Below are 23,350 nucleotides of genomic sequence, written 5' to 3' on the forward strand. Positions count from 1 at the left end.
TAAACTACATCCATTTCAGTTAAATGATTTGAATATAACAGAATTTAAATACCTCTTTTTCTATATATGTATGAATACATTGTATTGGCATAAGTAAGTCAGTAAAAAAATATATACATATATCACAGAAAGAGACTAGACTAACTCAAAAGGTGTAACTAGTAACCAGGACAAACTTTTGCATATTTTAGTTGTTAAGTTTTGCTTTTTTTTTTCCAATTGTGAAATTATGAGAACTGATGATACTGTATTTTGGTTTCTTCACCCTAAAATATCAAACACCTCATACTTCATCCCCAAGCAGTGATAGCTTGTTGTAAACAACCTCATTATTAATGTATTATAATAAGTAAAGAATTTAAAAAAAGATGAAATGAAATCTGAATTTTTATTTTTTTTTTCATATGAATATACAATTAAATAACACTTTGTAATGTTCGCTGAGAGGGTTTTCACAGTAAGGAGCTAATTAATCATTGTTTAGTCTGAGGAATAAGAATAGGTTGGAGTTATTCTTGATAACTTAATAGACTACGTTAGTAATACAAGGATAACCCTGAAACAACCTTTGATAATTTGTTAAAATTCTGACTATCCTTTAAATAAATATAAATAAAACGTTTTATTCTTTAAGTCCTTTATTTTTTATTAAAATAATTTTTACTCTCTCACTCATTTTTTACTGTCTCGATTGTAATCATCAAAAAAAAAAAAAATTGTGGTAGAAGATAAGTTATTTGAATCATTTAATTCTGTTTCATTAGTTTTTATGCTTCTCAGAGAATTTTTTTACAGCAGGTGGTTATACTTTATCTATCATTAAAAAGTGGAAATCTATAAAGATAAAGTCAAAGTTAAATTTTCTTATTTTAGTAACCATTTTAAATTTTACAATAAGTTTATTCTATTAAATAATGATGTTTCCATGAGGACATATTTTCTGGAAATATAGCTGGGTGATTATCCGAATCTTCTAGAATCACTTAATTGCACTAACTGTAGGGAAATAGCTTTCTTACACCATGTTGCATGATATGGTAACTAACGTATGAATTAGTATTTTACATGTTTTCTATGCTTACATAATCTCTCTTGTTGCTTACATTATCTGATCTCAATATAATTCTAATTAGTTAAATGATATATCTAACGGAAATTATTGTAATTGAATAAAAGAATACAAGAATTGCTCAGAAAAATTCACATTGATTTCAGGATCAAGGGGATTATATATATTTTTTTCCATAGAACGCAATTTGTTTCACCAAATTTACTATTTTATCCTATTTGACGAGGTGCTTAGTGCGGACGCTGTATCTGCCATGAGAAAGCTATACAACATGCTATTACAGCTTTTCATCTTCTCGCTGCATATTGTGTAGTAGAGACTATCATGGATGTATTTCATCTCTGTCTAAAATTGGAAAGTTATATGATAGACATTGACAAACCCAAGAGATAAAATTCAAAATCTCCTATCAATTAGACATGTTTTTCTTCGCATTTAATTTTTTCCATGCTAACCTTTTTCTTCCAATGTTTGTGTTGTAAGAGTTACACACTTGTCAAAATATTTTGAATTCAAGAGCTAATGCTAATAAGAGCAATAAATTTGTCAGATGTTGAAAGTTTAGCAAATAATATATTGAAGCTTACATGGAAAGATAGATGAACATAGAGAGTAAGAATGTTTTTGTCAATTCAAAAGAAAGCCTATTAAGGGTAATTGCAAAAGGTTTTAGGGAAAAAAGAAAAATATAGTTTTTACCAGACTAAGTTATCAAAATAAACGATGTTAAAATATTGTAAACGTAACATATATAAGCTTCGATTTCAGTTTATATTTGTAAGTACAATCAAAAGTATAGTAGGGTTAAATATCTGACTGAGATAAAAAAAATAATGACTAAGACAGACATTGTATAAAAGAACCAAGATTTCATTATAAAAAATTAATAATTTTTTTTCAAACATTTATTTTATAATAATCTTTATTATGTCGTATTCATTAGAAAGTATAAGTTAAAATTTTTCTGCATTTTAACAATACAAATCACATAATCAAAATTAATATATGATGAAAATTAATACTTGTCATTTCTTAAATTTGAACTAAGGTTCTAAAACCACTTGAGGAAAAGATCAATTAAATATATCCGTATTAGCATTTACTTGTCCTCAATGATTACACATCTGTTGAGTATTCATTTCTCCTCCTGAATAAATAGCCAATTAAAATGGTATTAATTTAGTCGGATTTATCTAGCGACTTTGATTTCAATAATAAAAAATTTGCTTTAGTTTTCCTTTTTTAGAGATGACTTTCATAACTCTGAGGCACCTGTGATTTTTTTTTTTTTTTTAAATCAGACTTAGTAATGAGATTGCAATTTTCTTTTGAATCAGACATAGTGATGAGCTTTAGATTAACTTTTGTAACACCATTTATGTTTGGTGCCATAAGTATTGCCAATACTACCTCTTGAGCAATTAAATTCTACATCCTTTCTATTCGAACAACGAAAAAGAAAATTTCTTACAAGAGTTATATGAACCTTAGAGTTAAGGTATAATTCAAAAGTTTAGTAATCATGAATTTTACAGGTAGACGTTGTCACATATTGATAAGCAGAAATGGGTAAAAAGATGAATGGATAAAATGATGCATCGAAAATCTTTTATTGCAGAAAAGGTAGCTATCAAGTATGCTTTAAAACTAATAAAATATCACAAAGGAGCTGTTTTTCAAAAGCTCTGCTGTCGCATGAAACAATGCTTTTTAGCGAATATGCAATTTATAAAACTGATGTGATTTACAACACTTAGTCACGACTGTTAATTTTTGCCAATCTTTATCCAGCACCATTTGTGCAAAACGCTGATATGAAGAAAGGCCATAGTTTCGTGAAAAATGAAAAGTTTGTGATCCATTTTTTAATATTTAAATTATTTTCAAGCATTGGATTATTCAGGCCCATAAAAATAAACAAAATTTAAGAATTGTTTATTGAATGATAATTTTTAAATTAAAAAAACATAGCTAAATTGATTTTTAAAATCCTTTTTTAATTATTAGCTCACTCTAAAGCCGATATAATCATTTATAGCGAGATGATATAGTTGAAAATTATAGCTTTGGATCAAATGTAAGGCACTTCAATTGGCCTTTATTTTGGTTTGGCTAAAGAGCTTCGAAAAACACCGTCAAGTATGAATACCTTTATACTTTGAATTAGTACCTTCTGCCTCTATTAGCCTAAATATAGCCTGAAGATTAAAAAAAAAAAAAAAAAACTTATTTGGTATATCCATTGTACTTTGATTAGAGTGGGAAAATATCACCTAAAAGTGATTACTTTAATAATATAAGTTTTTTTTTGAGAATATTTGCAGTAAGTTTAAAGTTACTCTAACTTTTAAGGACTTTCTTAAATCAAATTATTTCCATTATATTAAATATATAATCATAATATATTACATTTTGAGAGAATTCAAAAAGGGAAGAATGCAATTATATAGCCCTAGGGATCGATAGAAAACAGATAAGTGAACAAATATGATATTGAGTACATGTCATGATGTATTAAGTGATTGACGAACGCAAGCAGTTGTTCAAGGCCCCCAAAACATCTCAGAGTTCCTTTTGTGGATGTCTACTTAAGAATAGAGCGAAGACTTAAATGCATTGTTCACAATTTTTTTTTTTTTTTTGGTATTTAAATCGGATTTTTTTTTAAAATTCAAATACATTGTAAGAACTTTAATTTATGATTAAAAAAGCTTTATAAATATTTAATCAAAATTAAATTAATATCAAAACAATATTATAGAAGCTCTAACTTACTAAAATAATTTTTCATTATAATGCATAGCAACCATTTTGAAACAAATGCATGATTGATATTTAAAGACTAGATGAAATAGAGAATTTAAAGAATATTTCAGGGGTCTGTCTACATTCTTCCGAGAGGTACTTATTTCGTGAAACTTTAGACACAATTTGTAAAAATTAAAAATCAACACAAAAATAAAATTTTAAGAAAAAGTATTTTGGGAAGGTATAGCTAAGAGTTAGTAAATTTGGCTTGGATAGACCCCTGTTCTTTAACTATTAAAACAAAATTTCAATTAGCAAACCATAATTTTAATTTAAAATTGTGATTTTTTTTCTCTCGATTTTTAATATGACAAAATAAATGTAACAGACTGTATAAATAAATGCAGTCATTCTTCAAAAAATAAATATTTAATCTATATATTTTTAAATTAAAATAGTCATTTTTAATCCTATATCAAAATAGATAGGCTAAAAAATTTTTTTTCAAAAATTCGATATAATCATTGGCATTTTTTTCCACAAAATTTCATAATGTGATAATGTCAAAGATACTGTAAACATATTATCAGAAAAAAATACCAGTTAATAACTCTAATGCTTCAAATGACTTTGAAAGGGAAGAATGACACTACTATATCAGGATAAAAATATCTGAATTCATAAGCTTTTTTTTTTTCTTTCTATTTTAGGCTTAATAGGGTAATTCCTTTTCAATATAACCTCAAGCTTTAGAAATAAACATTTTCCATCAATAAAATATAATGTAGATTTTAATTCTATGTTTTTTCATTTTTTGTTAAATTCATGTGTATTAATTACTTTCAGCTACACAAGTCTATATTAAGACAGCATTAAATGTGTACTTTAATCTGTACCTTCAATCTCAAGAATCAAAAGATTTTTAAAAATTAATTACAAATGTGTTGGAATTTAGCACACACCAAGAAAGAAATTTGGTTAACTAAAATTAATTAATACAGCAATTTATTAAAAATAAATTTTAAAACTAAGAAAATAAAATAATAAAAGTATCAATAATTTAAAACACTGTTTTTTAACTTAAGAAATCAATACATACGTAAAAAAAATCAGTTGATTTAAATCAATGATTTTTTTTAAAAAATCATTTGATTTAAATCAATAAACCCTGCTTAAATGTGCTGAATTAAGCTGACCCCTGAAATAATCAAGTCCAGATAGAGTAAACATTGTTATATCGAATTTTATTAGAGGTCTGTTCAAACTGCTATTTTAGCAATTCTCACTATTAAATAAATGTTTTATGCCAGGAAAACAAAATAAAAGGTTGCTGCAAATGCAATTCTTAAGTTTATCAATTCATATCTTCCCCTCTGCTGGTCCCATGGGTGGACTTCCCTTACATCTAAGCCCCCATCCTTTAGTGTCCACCATGTAAAAGGGAGGGGGGTGAACCACAAATTATTTGTAACTTACAAATTTTGAGGTGGCTTAAATTTCAGTGGTAAAATCAAAGTTGTGTGGTGAATCAGGTATAGCAGACTCAAATTTAATTCTGCAGTTATTTAATCGAATGTAAAATTTTTAGTTCATCTATTAAGTTCTGAAGTAGTATATAATTGACTTACATAAAAAAAAAAACTTACAATAAGTTAATTAAATTTTAGAGGAATGTATAAAAATAGTCATTTCCTATGCTTTATCGCTGGAATCAATAATGCAACTAGTACCGAATTGGTGGTTGTATAGAAATTCCAATTACAGTTTTCTTCAAAGTTAAGAAAACCAAAAAGATCAAGTCTGAAGAAATTTGTTTTAAAGTGAAAACCACTTGTTATATGGTGAATAGTTTGAATGTTAATTTAACATTACAATGAAAATCTTGTTATTGGGGAAAAATTCGCTGTGCAGAGATTTCATAGAAGGGCAACTATTGTATTTAATAATTTAAAATCATATGATAATAATGGAATCATTACTTCTGACTATATGCTGGGGGAAAAACTTTTATCAAAGAATTCGGATATAGCGAACTAGTTGCTGAGCCCGCAGTCAGTTCCCTACAAGGGGTCAGACTGTATTAAATCTTATTCTAAATTCCACATGCTTCATTAAGAACCTATCAATAAATGTTAACCAGACTTGATCTTTTTTTAAAAAATGAGATTTGCTTAATAGGAAAAAAAATTTAGTAATCAAATGCTAACTTTTCTCACAGCAAAAAATAAATAAATTATAATGCAATTGAGACGAATTTCATGTTTATTCAGCATTCTTTAAAAAGCTACAGACACGAGTCATTCTACATTTTACTGACAAAGAGAATGCAATCATAGCCACAAAAAGGAGAAATGTAGTGAAATGAATGAAGTCATGAAAACAAAATGAAAAATTTAAAAAATTTTCTATTCTTTCCCCACCCCCCAATACATTGTTGTACTATCAAGAGTTGATCAAATAATTAATAAAAAGTGATTTAAAATAAAGTACATTAAAAGTCTTTTAGGAATTTTTAGTCTGATAATCGGTTACAAAAACATCCACTCGAATTGTCTGTCACATTTCCTCAAAATGTTACATTATATTGGAAATATGCTTGCTAGTTGTACCATTTATCAAACTTCTAGTTTAACGCCTTTTGCGGCCTCTGCCACGACCTCGGCCGCGTCTTGTAGCCGGACTACTAGAAGTAACTTCTTCTTTGGCTTCTTCTTGTTCTTCTTCAGGTTGTTCCTCCTTAATTTCAACTTCTTTAGCTTTATTTTCATCAGGTGATTCTTCTTTGATTTCCTCCACTTCTTCTGGATCTTCCTTAATTTCTACATCCTTTGTTCCATTTTCAGTACTTGGTTCTTCAGCTTTTTCCTCTTTGTCAGATTCTCTAGGTTCATCCTCAGTTACTTCTGTCATTTCAACATCTTCATCCTCATCATTATCTTTTTTGTTAGTAGCTGCTTTCTTTGCAGCAGCTTCTTTTTTAATAGCCTCTTTTATCGATCTTTCAATGGCAGCTATTTCAGCAGCACGTTCTGCAGCATCAGCAGCTTCTTTATCCAGTTTATCTTGCTCTTCTGCAAGTTTCTGTCTTTCTTCTTCTTGCTCAATGGCTTCTTCCATAGCTTTTTTGAATGCCTCAGCATGCATTATTGAACGACAATGCTTGGATTTTGCAACTGTAACATCCTTGAAAAACTTGTGGCAAAGTTTACAATAATACCCTTGGACTGAGACAACAAAAGATTGTCCAACAGATTTTGGCTCTTTTGGTCTTTTCTTGATTTCTTTCTTTTCTTCTTTTTCTTCCTTCTTTTCAGTATCTGTTTCTTCCTTTTCATCAGACTTCTCTTCATCACCTTTTTCTTTATCCTCAGAAGAAGATTCTTCAGGCTTATCTTCTGTTTTCTCGGTATCTTCTTCCATCTTAACTTCTTCATACTCCTCTTCTTCAATTTTAACAGGCTTGATTGCTTCTTCATCATCATCAGATCCAGAGGCAAGGTTTTTCAAGTAATGAAATTCAGCAGATTTTAATTTGTGTTCCTCACTCTTATAGTGATCTCGATACTCCTCAGAGCTACTGAATCCTAGTCGACATGGGCGACATTTGGGATATTTCTTATCTCTTTTCTTCCTGTGCTCTTTTGTTCTTCTATGAGCAAGGAAATTGCCACTGAAAGCACACTCACATACTGTGCACCAGTTACCGGGTTTTCGAGAAGACTTCTTGCGGTCATCTGACTTTTCTTTCTCATCAACTGAACCATCTTTCTTCTTTTCTCGTCTGATGGTTAGCAGTTCCTCTATCTTTTCAGTATGTGGTTTGCTATTGTTATGTTTGTCAAGAACTTCTTTGGAAGAGCATTTCACTTTGCAAACATAACACAAAAACTTTCTATTAGCACTCTTTTCTTTGTCTTTATCAGCCTCCTCAGAAGCATCATTTGTTTCTGCTTCCCCATTTTGTTTATTTTCTTCCATTTCATCTTCATCAGAGGCTTTCCAACATTCAAATGACTCACACTCAGCATCAGAGAGATCTTCAGTTGGTTCTTCTGGATTGTATGTATCATCATCTTCATCACTTCGGTCACGACGCCCTTTTGATCCACCCCTAGAATCTCTATGTCGCCTGGATTTCACAGAACGCCTATCACTTTCAATGTTTGGTCGTTTAGAGCGAGGACCACTTGCTGGACTCCTTTGAGGCAATCTCTTGCGAGGCAGTTGGCCACGGGGCAGAGATCTACTGCTCATCCTTTCATTCATATGATAGCGGGATGGCCCACCATAACCCATATTTCTCATGCTGCCGCCCATGCCACTTCCACCATACATGCCACCCCCATAGCCACCTTGATTACGGCTATATCCAGAATTCATCATTTGATGAGAAACTCCATATTGGTCGTTATATCCACCATATCCTGAACTGTATCCTCCAACTCCAAAAGGAGGACCTCCTTGCTGCCAAGGGCTTCCACTGTATTGATTTCTATAAGACATGCTTAGTGAAATCCTGTAAAACAAATAATTTTTTTAAAAAGTATTAAAACACAAATTGCCACACATGCACCCAAAATTTTAACAATTGACAATACAAAAAGATTGATCATAGCACAAACCAATAATGAAGTGTATACTATATTGAAATTTATTTCAACTCAATTCTGCTATTGAAAAAAATTAAAAAAAAACTGTTACAGCAAAAACTGATGCAACAAAGCTCTAAATAAATTACAAAGATTAATTTAATACTGGTTCAAACCAAGATGAGCACCAAATGGAAAGGTTGTGTGGTGATTGCTCATGAAAAAGAATATTCCACTGTACTGTAAGGAGCGACACAGAGCTGCTGCTTGTCCACCTACCAAGAGTAGAATGCCAGATGGACACAGTCACATTTACAATAAAGTGGGAATATATTGCTTTCATAGAGCTTGTCACACAATCATCTAGATAAACAGGTATTGAACACTGTTATTTTGAATCAAAACTATATAACAAAAAGAATAATCTATGAAATAACAGCAGAATTAGGAATTAAAACATTATCTAATCCATGACCATGAAATTCAACTATGATTGATGACCTGAGATTTTAAAATTTTATAAAATAGGAAAATTATCAATTCATCATTTCTCTAAGTGAAGAAACTGGGAATAATATTCTTACACTGTTTGTGAAAAATTTATAAGCAATCTAAAGTTTTGTGAAAAAGAATTCTATTTAATATGTACACTGCCATGCAATTGAAAAAACAATGCAAGTGCTCGACGGTTGAATCCAAGAAAAGTGGATAGACTATTTTTTTCTTACTGCTAATGCTATGAACGCTAAAATAGAATTTCAAACAACTAATAAAAGTAAATTTATTTTTGCAATATGTAGATCACTAAACAAAAATTGAAAATACATAAAAATCTCAATTCTGAGCTTTCTATCATTTACGTTGTCTTTTCAATTGTATGGCTATAAAGGGGTTTCTAAAATTTGACGGACAACCAAAGGCATTTCAAACTAAGAGAAAACATAGGATCCCAGCAGCAGTTTCAGCAACAAGACTATCTAGCGCTAATAATATCTATCTGTAATATACATGTTACTAATTAAAAGTAAACGAAGCGCCAACATACAAAAAAAAAAACTGCTTAGTTAAAATATTTTTTTTATTTGAATAGGTAATATTTTTTTTTATTTTAATATTACGAGCAATATTCTTACATTTTGTGGGGGGGGCACTAATTATTCATTTTCTCCCTAAATGTATATAATCATCACATTAACCTCTTCCTTCTCGCTCCAGTGAAAATGACAGGGCGATTTTTTGCTCACTATTTCTTGCTCCCGTGATATTGATCGGCTGGAGTGTTCAGTAGTAATGTGCCAATAAGAATAAAACTAATTCATTTCTTTTGCCAGGAAAACATTTTATTTCTCATTTTATACACCTGATGGCAGTACCAGAATATTTTTAAGGTAATTGTCGATAGTTTATTTTAAACTAGTTGCAGCACTAATCAAATGCATAGTACAAATACAAAAGCCAAAAAAATAGACACTTTTATGACCATTTTCTTGAAAATTAACCGATCATTAAGGGGTTTAAAAAACGAAAACCTTGAAAGCCGTAGCAGTAACTACCAAAAAGCGATTGACAGCGAAATCATGCGAATCAGACTATTCGAAAATGGGCTTACTAAACTTGAGTTTTTGAGATTTAGTTCTTGTAATAAATAATATCGTATCAGAAATATAGAATTTTAACAAATATGTATAAATTAATTAAAAGTAATAACTGCAACAAAAAAGTAAATAAAAAAAACGAAAAATTCTGTAGAAGAGAAAACCAAATGCTTTACTTCATTATTCTAATATAAGAATAGAAAAAGCAATTTTATTTTTTCTCCACTCAGATAAGCAAGAAAGGCATCCTTTGATTATAGTTTTAAAGATAAGATCTTTCGAAAATTTCTGCAAAAATGGAAACCAAAATTTTTTACTCCCCAAAAGAAAAACTTAAGAACTTGACATCGTTCTGCGACAATATCGCCAGAATTCTGCCAAGGGGCATAGAACTGTAAAACCTACGAATGTCTTTGCACAATTTATCTACAACATAGTTTAAAGCCAAGCTGTATAAGTTAGCAAGTATGTCCTGCATATATACGAGTACCTTATTTCTTTTAACATAAGTTAAGATTACATCATATTATCAAACAATTTTTATCGGTGATCTCACAGGTTTTATGATACTATCCAAAAGTCAGATAATTTGGCCTTTCAATCTTTGGTTCCCGATGAAACACTTGAGAAGCAACAAAGAAGAAACCATCTGATTACAAGACCTTCATTGAAATTGTATACAAATTTTACTTTTATTATTTCAAATAAGATTAATGAAGTAGCTCATTTAACACTTCAATTTAACTACATTTTATTATTTAAATCTGGTAATATTTATGCATAGCTGCCAACATGGATAGGAAAAAATCCAGTAGATTTTACAAAATAATATAAATTTCATGATAATTGTTGCATCATGTACTAAATATTTTACGCATAGAGAATTTTAGGGACTTTGATAGTCATCGAAATAGAAAAACTGTAATATTTTCCAGTTAATGATAGACATTAAACATACTTAAAATTTTATGTATTATGTTTACTCATAATTTTGAATATTAATAGGCATTTAATTCATCAAACATAGTTAAAAGAATTTTTTAATTAATTTAAAAAGAGAGCTCTGAATAAAAATAAACGGAACATTTTAGAAAAAAAAAAAGGTTTGAATTGATTTCTATAAATGAGGTTCACACTTCATTATGTATTAGTTACATTTATTTAATAATTCAAGCAAGCAAAGCAATAGTCGGTACAAAAATTCTATTTCAAGAATTCTATTTTAAGAAATTCTATTCTATTTTAAGAAACTTACTCAATTTTAGGGAATTTTCTAAAATGTACAAAAACCAGGAGAATTTTAAATAAACCAGTAGATCAGGAGAAACTATCAAAATCCAGTAGTCTACTGGAAAAACCAGTAGAGTTGGCAGCTATGTTTATGCAATACAAAAAACTTCTTACCTAATTAAAGCGATGAAAAATTTCTAGAGCTTCAACCTAAAAAATATTATACACCATTAAAAAATATTCACTTAAAAAAATAAAAATATAGTAAAGTGAGCTATAAACAAAAATTTGAATGCAGTGTTATTTTATATAAGCTGATCGTACACTACAGGAAAGAGATTAAAGTTTTGTTAAAAAAATAAATAGTCTGAGAAGATTTTCGTATTGACGAGTGGGCCAAAAGTCATGTTTTATTGAACAGGAAGCATAAGTTCATTCAATATTACAGACAGCTCTAAGAGACTTCATGTTTCACTTTCCATTCTATCAGCTAGTTTTAATTTTTAAACATTGATATAATTTTTTTTACATAGAATTTAAACTTTACTTCATTTTTTAGTTCACAAGTAGTGGCTGATTTTTTTTTTTAATATATAAAAAAGCTGGAAATAATTAAAGCAATGCAAAACAAAGCTAAAAATTGAAAACATTTATTGTTTTTATTGTTACATAAAATTTTTCTAAATTCAAATTCATACATTTACATTTTTGATAACAAAATTTCTTAATGTAACAGTTTGTCTTAAATTAACTTTCCCTTCTTTTTTTACCCCATGGATGTTGCAGACAGGTTTCAAAGCACGAAAATGCACTGATAATGTCCAAGTTTACATATTCTAATGCTTTGCACTTGTGAACAACTACCATTTACCACTATTCTATTATATTTTTTGATGGGAACACTATCAGATCAAAGTATTCATAGTTAATCTAAAATTATAAAAAAACTATAATGACAATCACTAAATTTTTAAATTCAGATATTTTAGAAGCACACTTTTCAGTGATACTTGGTTTTTAGTGAAGCTTTGTTTCATATGAATGATCTAATTAGCATTATTGTTATACATTTGGAAGAGATTGTTTCTTATTATAGGAAAACACCCGATTTAGAGCTTTTAAAGACAGCGGATATGAAAAGTTTAGTTTTCAGTAAGTTGAAGTTTTTTTTGTCATTGGCATATTACAGATACTTATTTCATTTACAGAACATTATTTGTACTAGACTAATCCAAGTACAGTCATGTATATCACTTTAATACATTAGGCAATATATATATATATATCCCTTATTTTAATCGGGTGCTTGTTGAAAATTTTGAGAAAATTATGTGTCTCATTTTATCAATCAAGATTCTGGAAAGGTTAAGAAACACTGATGATTAAGTAACAGATTAGATATGTTGATGTTCTGAACAGAGCATCAACAAGAGTACAAGTATAAATCATAAGTTTCTTCAACATCCCAAGATAAATTTAAATTTTTGACAAAAAAATATTTATTCATATTTATGTTACATAGCTCACTATTACTATTTAGAAAGACACCTGAAAAAAAATTACATTTAATTTTATGAAAACTATTCTGAAGACAACAAAAATGCTCAGAAATGAATAAACATTTTTAAAAGAATTGGGGAGGGAAGTAAAACTCAGGCTGTAAAATCATAATCACCAGTATGCTTATTATCGGTAGAATAAAAAAATTAATTCGGAATTGATTCACTTCTTTTCAATGAGTTATAGCACATTACTTGACGAAAATCACACTTAATGGTTTATTCATACATGATGAGTACAACATTTATACAACATGTTTTAGATCAAAAAGCTAAAACATGAGTACAATAAATAAACAAAAGAAAAAAATCTTGGCAAATTAGCAAAATGCTAAGAGTTATTACAAAGTATACAATGCTATGCTACGAAACAAAAAGTCACAATTAATAATATCAAATCCCAGAAGCCAGAGGCAGGCAATATCGTGACACTATGCTGCAAATAAACGGCATCTTTACACTTTGCAGAATCACATAAATAATTCTTGGGCTATAAAACCCAAGCCATGATGACGATACAAGATTCAGAGACCAGATTCAACTGATCTCAAATAAAACACCTGCATGGCAAAACTTGATGTTAAGTCAAAACAAGCTCCTGATGTGAGGATCCTTTTGTATCATTTTGCAAAAGCACTGGGCTGATAGTTTCTTGACATAAGCCAAACTGGGCACAAGTTGCACAAGTGTTCAAGCTAAAAAGTTAAAAAAAAAGAATATGACTTTAATGTTGAACACATTAACTTATACCAACACCAAGAAAAATGTATTATACTTGCTAACATATAATGTAGTTTAATAAGATAGCAATACTACACAAGCATAAAAGTTTATAAAAGCATTGTTCTAAATACTTTAATTCCTTTACTCTTTTCAATAAAAAATCAATTTTGTTTAAAAGAAAAATTTCACAATAAGTTATAGAACAAAAAATACCTAAAAACTATTCTCAAAAACTCCCCATTTGATGCACCAAGAAAAAACTACCGTTAAAAGGATGTTATCTTTTGTTTGGAAGTTTATATTCAAGCTTATAAATGCTGTGATCAATTTTTTAAAAGCTTAATGTGTATCAACCAACATCACGCAGTGATTTACTTTAAAAATATATAAATAGAACATATCCTTTACAAATGATAATGAAAATTTTTAAATATTAAATTAATAATTAAGAATTACAATATAGATTAAAGAATTAAGTAAATTATCAAGAAAAATAATATATATATTTTTGCAACATAAAATCATATTTTAAAAAAAATTTCTTTATTAACTGCAGACCCTTTTTTTACCAGATTGATTGCAATACACATTTAGTAGACAAGGATAAGGATGCAAGCAAAAAAAATTTTTTAAAGGAGAAAAAGGATAAATGAATGGCTTTTAGAAAACACTTTGGTTCTTCTAATTTTCAAACTTCTAGACTTGACTTTTAGAACCTGAGGCACATGAAACTTATATGAAGCATTGCAAAATTATCAAAACCAATTAAAAAAAACTCGTTGAAATATTGATTTGCAATGTTAAACGTGCTAACTTTTACATAGTTAAAAAAAAAAAAATAGAATCTTATGTTTCTAGATTACAAAGAAAGCAAAACATCTTTACCTTGGAGAGAAAACTTATAACTTTTATGCTTGTTTCACTGGTATACTTATTAATTATTGTTAAGAAACTAGTTTTAACAAAACATATCAGCAAGCACACAAAGTAAATAATAACAGATAATAAAAATTTTGTCGACATAATGACGCTTTTGTTAAAGTATATATCCTAACTTCGTAATTTTAATTAGACCATACAGCATACATTAAGATATTACACTTAAAATTTAAATGAAGATTATGTCGTGAATTATATAGTGAAATTAAGTAATAAATTAATTTAAACTAACTTTACACAATTAAATAAGAAAATATAATACAAAATTAAAAAACATAGAGACAAAAGCTGTTTGAAGACTATATTCTTTAACCATGTGTTCATAAAAATTGTGTTTATGAATGTATTTGGAAGATGTAATTAAAAAATATGTAAGCATGGAAAATATATTTAATAGAAAGGAGGGGAGTTAATTAAAGCAAAAATTTAACTTGAGGTTTATGGGTTGTATATGACATTTTTATTTCAATAAAAATTTGTTTATAACTCTTGAAAACATCAAAATCATGCAAGCAAAATTTCATAACAATTTAATACACTAAAAATAAGAAAAGTTTAAGGTCAAATAGAACTTACCTCCTGGCTTTAAACTGTCCAAAGTCCTCTTGTCGTATCTGCCAAATGCTCCAACGACAGCATACGCCGACAGAGCAGCTTTGGACATGCTTTATCTAATTTGTATACACCATAAAATATAACTTAACTCATTCTGAAATGCAATGTGTTTTAATACAAAAATAAACCAAAAACATAAATAAAATATAATCCTTCAAATAAATTATAATGCAGCTATCTCTTGAAAAGAGAATTTTATTTTTTTTATTTAACAATAAAAAAATAGCTAATACTTGAATTAATTATGTGTAAAAAGCTATATTGCAGGTGAATTTTTGCCGCATTACATAATAACAGCACTAGTGAGCAATGTAGTTGTAGCACTATGTGCAATTAAAATTACCAAGAAATACTATACAACACTTCAATTAGTAAAGTCTAATAAATAAATATTTATTTTCAGAATAGATTATGGTTAAAGAAAAACAATCTTTTTCATATCTAAATGATTATTTTTCCTAATATCTCACTAATATTTGATGATAATTTAATGCTAAAATAGATGAGTTTTCAACTATTTTCTGAAGAAAGCAATTTGTTTAATAAAATTATTAAAGTTTGTACAAAAGGTATATAAAACACATTTAAGTAAAATCTCATTTAATACATACCTTAATTATTGAAGTGAAAGGAATAAAATCAAAGCACTTAATATTGTATAAAATCAACTATAAAGGTTAAATTCAAATAACAAATACTCAAATATAGTTGACTATTAAATATAGTTAAAATTTTATGAAAATTATTTTTTAAGTACTTATTAGAAATGGGTGATCAATCTATGTATGCAAGAAAGGAGGGAGGATAGTTTTAACAGAGTCAAGAGATGACTTGTTAAAAATTTAAAAATAAGGTCTTTAAGAAGGCAGTCAATACACAGGGGTCCGTTTAGAAGACATTTGGGTCCGTTAACGGACCCTTCACAAAATATCTTTTCATAAAAATGGACCCTTCACAAAATATTTTAACTTAAAAACGGACCCTTCACAAAATGATTTTTCTTTTAATCGGACCCTTCACAAATCTGTTTATCTTCATTATTGTTTTGTTAATCGAATAAACCCTTTCCAGGGCAGAAAACAAGAAAGATAGATGTAAACGAATTAAGTTATGTCTTCGGCAGACGATTCTTCCATTATTCGTCCGAAATTAATATTCTGCGTTCAGCAGTATAGGCTAAATACCAAATATTTGTATGTTGCATCTCTAATTTAGAACGAGCAATTGTTGTTTATTTTTTAAAATTTAATTTTTTTAATTACAATTTTACAGTGTTGAGCATAATCTTGTATGTCTATACAAATGGGTTTAAGCTGAGTCTAAAAATTCATTAGCAAAAAAGCTAAAATCTGAAAAAAAGTTTTAGCAAAATGCTAAAATGCCATTAGGCTTATAAAATTATGTTATATCAAACAAGTACTGTAAGTTATCTGACAAAGAATAGCTTAATGTACAAGAATTTAGCTTTTTACTCCTTCTTGTTTGATCAAGTTTTTTTCATGGATGTTAGCGTCATGGTTTTTCGCGGAAGCTTTTTTTTAAATGGAATTTAGTAAAATCCTTTAGCAAAAATGCGAAAATGCTTTGTTGAATTTTAGCATTTTTGAGGGGTCTTTTCGCATTTTGCGAAAAAAGCTACCGTAGCGGAAACCCTGCTATACAATTTAAAAACTCCTTGAAAAAATTTTTTTTTGCAATAACGGACCCTATTTGCACAAATTCATAAAATCGGACCCTGGTTGAATGAATGTGAGTAATTTTTTCACAATTTCACGAAAAACGGACCTTTCACAAAATGTCTGGACAGACCCCTGATACATGTAAAAATTGTCTGCTATTGGCCAATAGGCCAAAAAGCAATCATGCCTGCACACGTACGTGATTAAATAATTTATTATGAATATAATAGAAAGTCAAAATATATATTTACCTAAAACAAATAATTTTGTTCCATTTTCAAAATCTAATCCTTACATAACTTGAAAGTAGATAATTTCAAAAGCCAAATAAATTTAAGTACTTACTATTCAGTACATTATTTTCCATTTAATACATAACTAAAGTTACAAAAGTTTATCAACAATAAAATAGTTTGTCCTTGTTTTGTTAAATCTCTAATACTTTTACTTTTATGGGAGGAAATGAGCTAATCAACATAACAGGTATAAAAATTTCATGAATGACATCTTTTGAAATTTGTAAGCTTAATAATCCTTCTTCCCAAGAAGGTGGTCAATACTGTCTTAGATTGAAAAAAAAAAGTCATTCAACTTCTTTGACTATGCAAGACCTATATATTCATATTTTTACTTTCACATAATTTAAATATTATGACAAGATGCAAGAAAGAAACCTGATCGTAATGGATGTTTATATTGAAATGATAAGTAAATGTGCCAAATTAACAACAAAAAATAGCTAATACACAAGCAATTAAAAAAAACTATAAAAAGCTGATTTAAAAATAGTGTATGATTATATATAGTGGAAACAAGGAAACCTATTAACACTGACAACTTGATGCTCAAGTAAAGGAAAGAACAGGGCTTGAAATTAATGGTAGCAAAATGTCACTAAGATTCGAAATAGACCAGCAAAAAATAAATTATCAGTGATCTTTCGGACAAGCAATCAACACAAAATAGCATATAATTCATCATGTGATATGGCTAAGGGACCAGTGAAAATTTGTATGACTAGTAATACCTTTTAGTTACTGGTTCCTAGGAAAACTAAAACGTTAAGAAAAAATGCAAAATCTAAATTAAATTTCCTACCCCTGAAATAACTTATTCTTCAGGGTGCGTAGTCAAATTATTCAACAAAAAATAAGCACCTTTTAAGCACTCAAAAAATATTTTTAAGCACTTTAAAAAAATATCATAATTAGGCAGGGTTGGAAAGTTCTTGACAATTTACAGTTTTATCTTGTTTTAAAGCAGTCGTGTCACAAAAAAAACTTAAGCATTATTTTTGACAATTATCAAAAATCAATGGCGTTTTCATACGCTATGGACTGACAATACGCCGGAATAGATTGGGGTTGAATTAATCGTGAAAACGTTGAAAAATAACAATGTGAAGTGTGTCTTTTTGCATAATTCAAAACGAAAATAAACACAGTAAATGAAAAATCTCATTTCGAAAAAGGGAAAATTAGGCACTTTTCAAAAACACCCAATAAAAAAAGCACCTTTAAGGGCTTTTCAAAAACGCTATGCACCCTGTTCTTAAACAGAATAAGTAAAGTTCAGATTTTACTGAGTAAAAGTATTCACAAGACTGAAAATTCAATAAAATTATTAAGATATGCAAAATAAGGTACATAAAATATTGATAACATTTCTATATAAAACAGATCATTAATCACAGGAAATAAAATGAGTTGTATGAAGTAAATAAATACAATTACTGTTAAACTCATGTTTTTAAATAGCATAATATACATAAAATTAAGTTAAATAAATAAACGTGAAAATGTAGAACGTGATGGAATTTCCTTGAACATCTAAAAAAATTGAAAAAATCGAAACCAAGTAATAGGTAGTATTAAAAAAAAAACATGAAACATTAAGAAAAAAACATTCACTTCAAGAGGAGTGAATATATTTTATTATTTCGGTAGACACAAACTATACATTAACTATTATAATCTTGATATAATTACTACAATGAGAAATTTTTTCAAAATTTCATGAGTGTTCAAAAAAAGTTATAAAAAAAAGTTAAGGAATTTCAGTTAAAAACACAAGGTAAAGAGAAACTGGCAAAATCTGGTAAAATTTACAGCAACATTATTATGAAGATAGAACAAACAAAATTTGATATGAAAGACAGCCTGTTTATCAAGGGGAGAAAAAAGTTAAACTTTCTAGTTAATACATTGTACCTCTAAAAAATGACGATGAAAACCTAGAATCAAGTTAATTAATCTATGATATAGAAATTAAACGAGATTACTAATTTAGTCACAAGAAACCAACAAAAGCTTAAAAAATTGAAAGAACAAGCAGGCACACACGTAACACTACCTTATGTCTCAGGGACTTATGGTGGAAATGCTTTTAAATAAAAACCGAAAAATCTATACAAATATATATCAGGGTGAAGTATATGTTAGTATTCTCAATAATTCAGAAAATTGGGAAAATTAAGGATTGTTTAAATTGCTTTAGTTTGGAAAATTCTAAAATCAGTTAAAATTACGAAAAGATTTTATTCTGAAAGTTAATAAATTATTATAAAATTAAGTGCATTCAATGCATGTCAAATAAAACTTTGAATAAAATTGTAACAAATTATTGACAATTGAAGAACAAATTCAACTCCCGCTTATATATATTAAGCTAGAAAATAAAACTTGCCAATAAGCTTTCAATTTCTTAAACTCCAGTTTGTTTTTCTAACAAAATATAAAAGCTGATCATTAGAAAATCATCTAAAATTTAAAATAAAAGGGACATTTTAAAAGCATTTATTACTTACCAAATAATTAACAGTGATTGCAGAAGACAACTACCTACAATAAAAGATCATACAGTCTATTAATGAAACTAAAAGATTTAATAAACATTAAAAAATGTGCTTTCAGCATATTATATTTCTTAAAAATAAAGATCCGAGTGCAATAATATGGAAAACTATAAATCTTCATTTATCATTTACATATGTTTCAACACTTTATTAAATATTTTGAGAATATTGCTTGCTGTTCAGGGATACCGATAAATATTGGTACTTTTTATCCCCAGGACAAAAGTAAGAAATTGAAAATTTTTTCTTTTTGAGATCAATGTAATCACCAAGCCTTATTTCGAGGAAATAAATGAAAAAAATATTAGAAGAGGAAAACCAACTCGAAAAGGTTCTACTCATAGCAAATCATCTACATGCTTTTTTTTAAATTCATAAGGAGTCCTGCGATTGTAGTTGACATAGCAGCAAACTACATTAGATTTTAGATACAAAGAATTTTAAGGAATTTTATTGTCATTAAAATACAAAAACTTAAGGCAAAATGCTTAAAATTAATTGACAAATTCAAAATTAAATGCTAGTAAAAAATATACTTAATTATTAATATTATGCCCAAATCTCAACAAAACAATCATTTTATAATTTTTTTAAAAGTAATTAGAATGTTAAAAAAATTTTACCATTTATCAATAATTTAATCATAGCATTTCTATCTACTATCTTCCATTCTTTTAAATTCAATTCTTTTATCCTTCCTTTTTTATAAAAAAAAAATTTATACTTTACAATGATTTTTACAGGGTATCTGCTACATTTTAGATTTTCAAATTCATGACTTTCCATGACTAATTCCAAGAATTTTTCATGACTTAACAAAGTTACTATTTTCACCGACAAAAACACAACAATTTAAAAAAGCATTATAACAACATTCACTTAAATGATAGGAATAACCTAAACTGTTATACTCTGCATCTTCATATTTATAGATTTTAAATTTAAAAAACAAAGTAAATTTTTTTTTTTTCTGCAGAATTACATTCTAAAGATACTTTTCTTGTTCATCAGAAAGGAAAGAAACACTCCTGATTTTTCTGTTCTCATTTTGGAAAGAAAAATTTTTTATAATTACTAGCTTGTTTCACTCTTCACCTTAAGTTTTAAATTGCTAAAAAAAATAATAAAAATTCTGAAATCACAGTTGTTTAGAACATAATTCGCTCTAGAAATTATGTTTTTTCTTTCATTTTTTTAAAGAACACCATAATTTTTAAAGAACGCAATAAAAACATTTTATATTTTAATCAAATATGACTGTGAGTGGCGATTTTGTTACAAATTCAGATATTCTAAACACCATGAAATTGGGAGAAGGGGTGAATTCCATTTCAAAAACTATTTTTCGGAAACCTAAATCCATGACTTTTCATGATTACGGAAATTCATGACTTTCCAGGTGCGCAGATACTCTGTTTTTATTCAAACTAAATAACATACATATTTTATTACTTGAATAAAGCCATATAAATTTACAATAGGAACATTGTAAATGCGATTTAAATTTTTTTTAAATATGTGTGCATTTAGAATTCAAAGGAATTACTTTTTCTCAAGCAGACATTTCTAAAATTCTACAAGTATACATTGAGTTTTCGGTTTTCAATATTCAGTCAGATACTCGTACACTGGTGTAAAGATCTTTGAATCATGTTAATCATAGGCTGATTTGGAAACCTGCCTCCGCAAAGTAAATGCTATCGCCATACGAAATGTTTTTTACTTATTGTTCTGGAGAAAGAGTACACCACACTTAGTAGCATATTCTGCTATGAGACTAGAAGCTCAAGAATTACATCACAGAAGACCAACTCATTTTCCCAGCCTTAATTAGTACACATTGTCAACTAAATTATTAGGAGGGGCAAAACAACTTTGCTCTTTACTGATGATAGTTTTACAGAAATATATTTTCAGATAGTACAGAAATATTCTTAAGATGATTAAAAATCTGCTTTGATTATATTTAATGTTCACATTAAAAGAGTTTGCATATTTCACCTTATACAGGTCATTAGCTCCTCTGAATACAATAAGAAATCCATAAAATCCTTCCTAACTTAAAATGATCTTCACTTAATCCAAATAATATGCAAGATTTATTTTAGGTGTTTAACACAGGTGATACATTTATATTTCAATTGTATTATAAAGCTACGGAATGTATAGGTAAGAGTAGAAAAAGAACAGTTTCCTACACATATTTAATATATATCCTAAAAACCAGGATATATGTTTTCCATGCCTTTGAAATACTGCAATGCACAAATAGATGATTTAAGAAATACATTAAATATATTTATAAAGCGGTTAATTAGATACTTATAAGAAATTAATTTACAGTAAAAAGTAGGCTTAACAATGCCGGTATAACAAATACAATTTATAATGTTTACAATATTTTCAAAACATCACCAAAAATGCTTCCTTCATGAAAATACGGAGAAATAAAATACTTGAATAATCATATACAATGTTACACACAAATATATTAGCAAAGAGTAATATTTAACAATTTCACATACATGAGTAAGACATTGATTAACGCTGGAGGCATAAACATATTACAAAATAGAAAATAAAAGATATATAAGTTAACAAAATTACTTACTGATATATATGATTAGTATTTTTGAAGGATTAATGCTGAATTAATACGTGAATTTGTCTCTTTCCCAAGTATATTTAGAAACAACAAGAAAATGGCTCTATCACCCACAAAAGGGAACTCTTGGAAATTGCGCTTCGATTTCATTGCCAATTTATAGAAACAAAGTTATTGAAATCTAACTGGCAAGGGTGGCCGAGAGGCTTGGGTGTCAGCCACACTATAAAATGGGGTCAGCCTAGTTGTTTGTTTGTGTACAAGAGTTTATTCGAGTATTTTTCTGTGTTAACAAGTCCACAATAGACTGATCGACACAGCTCTCAATAGCTCACCGAAGTCAAGTATCACTGACTGCTGCAAGTAAAGGAGTGGATGACCTCCTTTATCAGCCTGCAAAGGAGCTAAGGGTGCGCGATATCGGTTTTCCCGTGAACTCTGCAACTGTAAAGTGCTCGACTTCGCAGGCAAGTCGTCTGGCTACCAAACTGGGGAACCACCCTTTTTGCAGTCGAATTTGTGATGGGAAATTAACGAATTTGTGTCTTCGGATTATCCTCAGAAATGTTTCTCATGCCGTCACCAATAGCTCAATTATGCAAGTCTACAACTCTTGATTAGTGCAACGTAGAAAGTACTACTACTGCGCGTACAAGGCTGGAAATTTATGCACTCTGTATATAAAGAGCTAGAAAGCTTTGTCACTTATCCCTATATGAAACACTTTTTTTTTTTTTTCAAATCTTAATTCGCGATCGCGACGTTTGTGTGCGCCCTCTAGTGGAGCCAGAAAATATCAAGCATTTATTTATTAAGTTTTCATTTAGTTCTATCATAATTATTGGCAGAATCGGACGCCATTTTCTTAGTAGTAAATAAGAAGCAAAATTTCCCTAAGGAAAATGCAGAAGAACTTGAAAAAACTGACCAGAACAATGATAAATCTTTTTGAAATAGAACACGCCAAACATTTGAAGATCAATTTCTCAATAATTTTTACCTTTCTATTATTAACAAGCTTGCAACCGATAACTTCCGATTTCATGATCGCATACTGTTACAAATGTGCGTATTACGGTAAAAGACATTTTTTTTTCCTCAATTCATTACAAATTAAAGTGAAGTCAACATTGCTTACTTCATTC

The 23,350-nt window shown here is 28.6% G+C and overlaps 1 protein-coding gene across 5 annotated transcripts; it reads right to left on the minus strand.

Annotated features, from left to right (window-relative positions):
• Window positions 1–6,061: 6,061 nt before the first annotated feature.
• LOC107445672 (uncharacterized) lies at window positions 6,062–22,340 on the minus strand. 5 transcript variants are annotated; one of them, XM_071178760.2, is made up of 6 exons: window positions 22,212–22,340; window positions 19,553–19,586; window positions 15,029–15,123; window positions 13,351–13,485; window positions 11,406–11,441; window positions 6,062–8,333 (listed from the first exon to the last, which is right to left on the minus strand). In XM_071178760.2, the coding sequence occupies exon 6, from the start codon at window positions 8,318–8,320 to the stop codon at window positions 6,446–6,448; it is 1,875 nt and encodes a 624-aa protein (XP_071034861.2). In that variant the 5' UTR covers window positions 8,321–8,333; window positions 11,406–11,441; window positions 13,351–13,485; window positions 15,029–15,123; window positions 19,553–19,586; window positions 22,212–22,340; the 3' UTR covers window positions 6,062–6,445. The 5 variants fall into 5 exon arrangements, with proteins under 5 accessions (XP_071034861.2, XP_071034860.2, XP_042907617.2 ...); XM_071178759.2 differs by having other exon boundaries at window positions 15,029–15,161; XM_043051683.3 differs by lacking the exon at window positions 13,351–13,485.
• Window positions 22,341–23,350: the final 1,010 nt, after the last annotated feature.

This window comes from Parasteatoda tepidariorum, chromosome 6 (genome assembly GCF_982258835.1).
Source record: "Parasteatoda tepidariorum strain Cologne lab strain chromosome 6, Ptep-v5.0, whole genome shotgun sequence".
Classification (NCBI taxonomy): Eukaryota; Metazoa; Arthropoda; class Arachnida; order Araneae; family Theridiidae; genus Parasteatoda; species Parasteatoda tepidariorum.

Bases quoted from the DNA above. Each gene is read 5' to 3' on its own strand.
- LOC107445672 (XM_016060122.5), bottom strand. From the start codon at position 8,320: ATGTCTTATAGAAATCAATACAGTGGAAGCCCTTGGCAGCAAGGAGGT.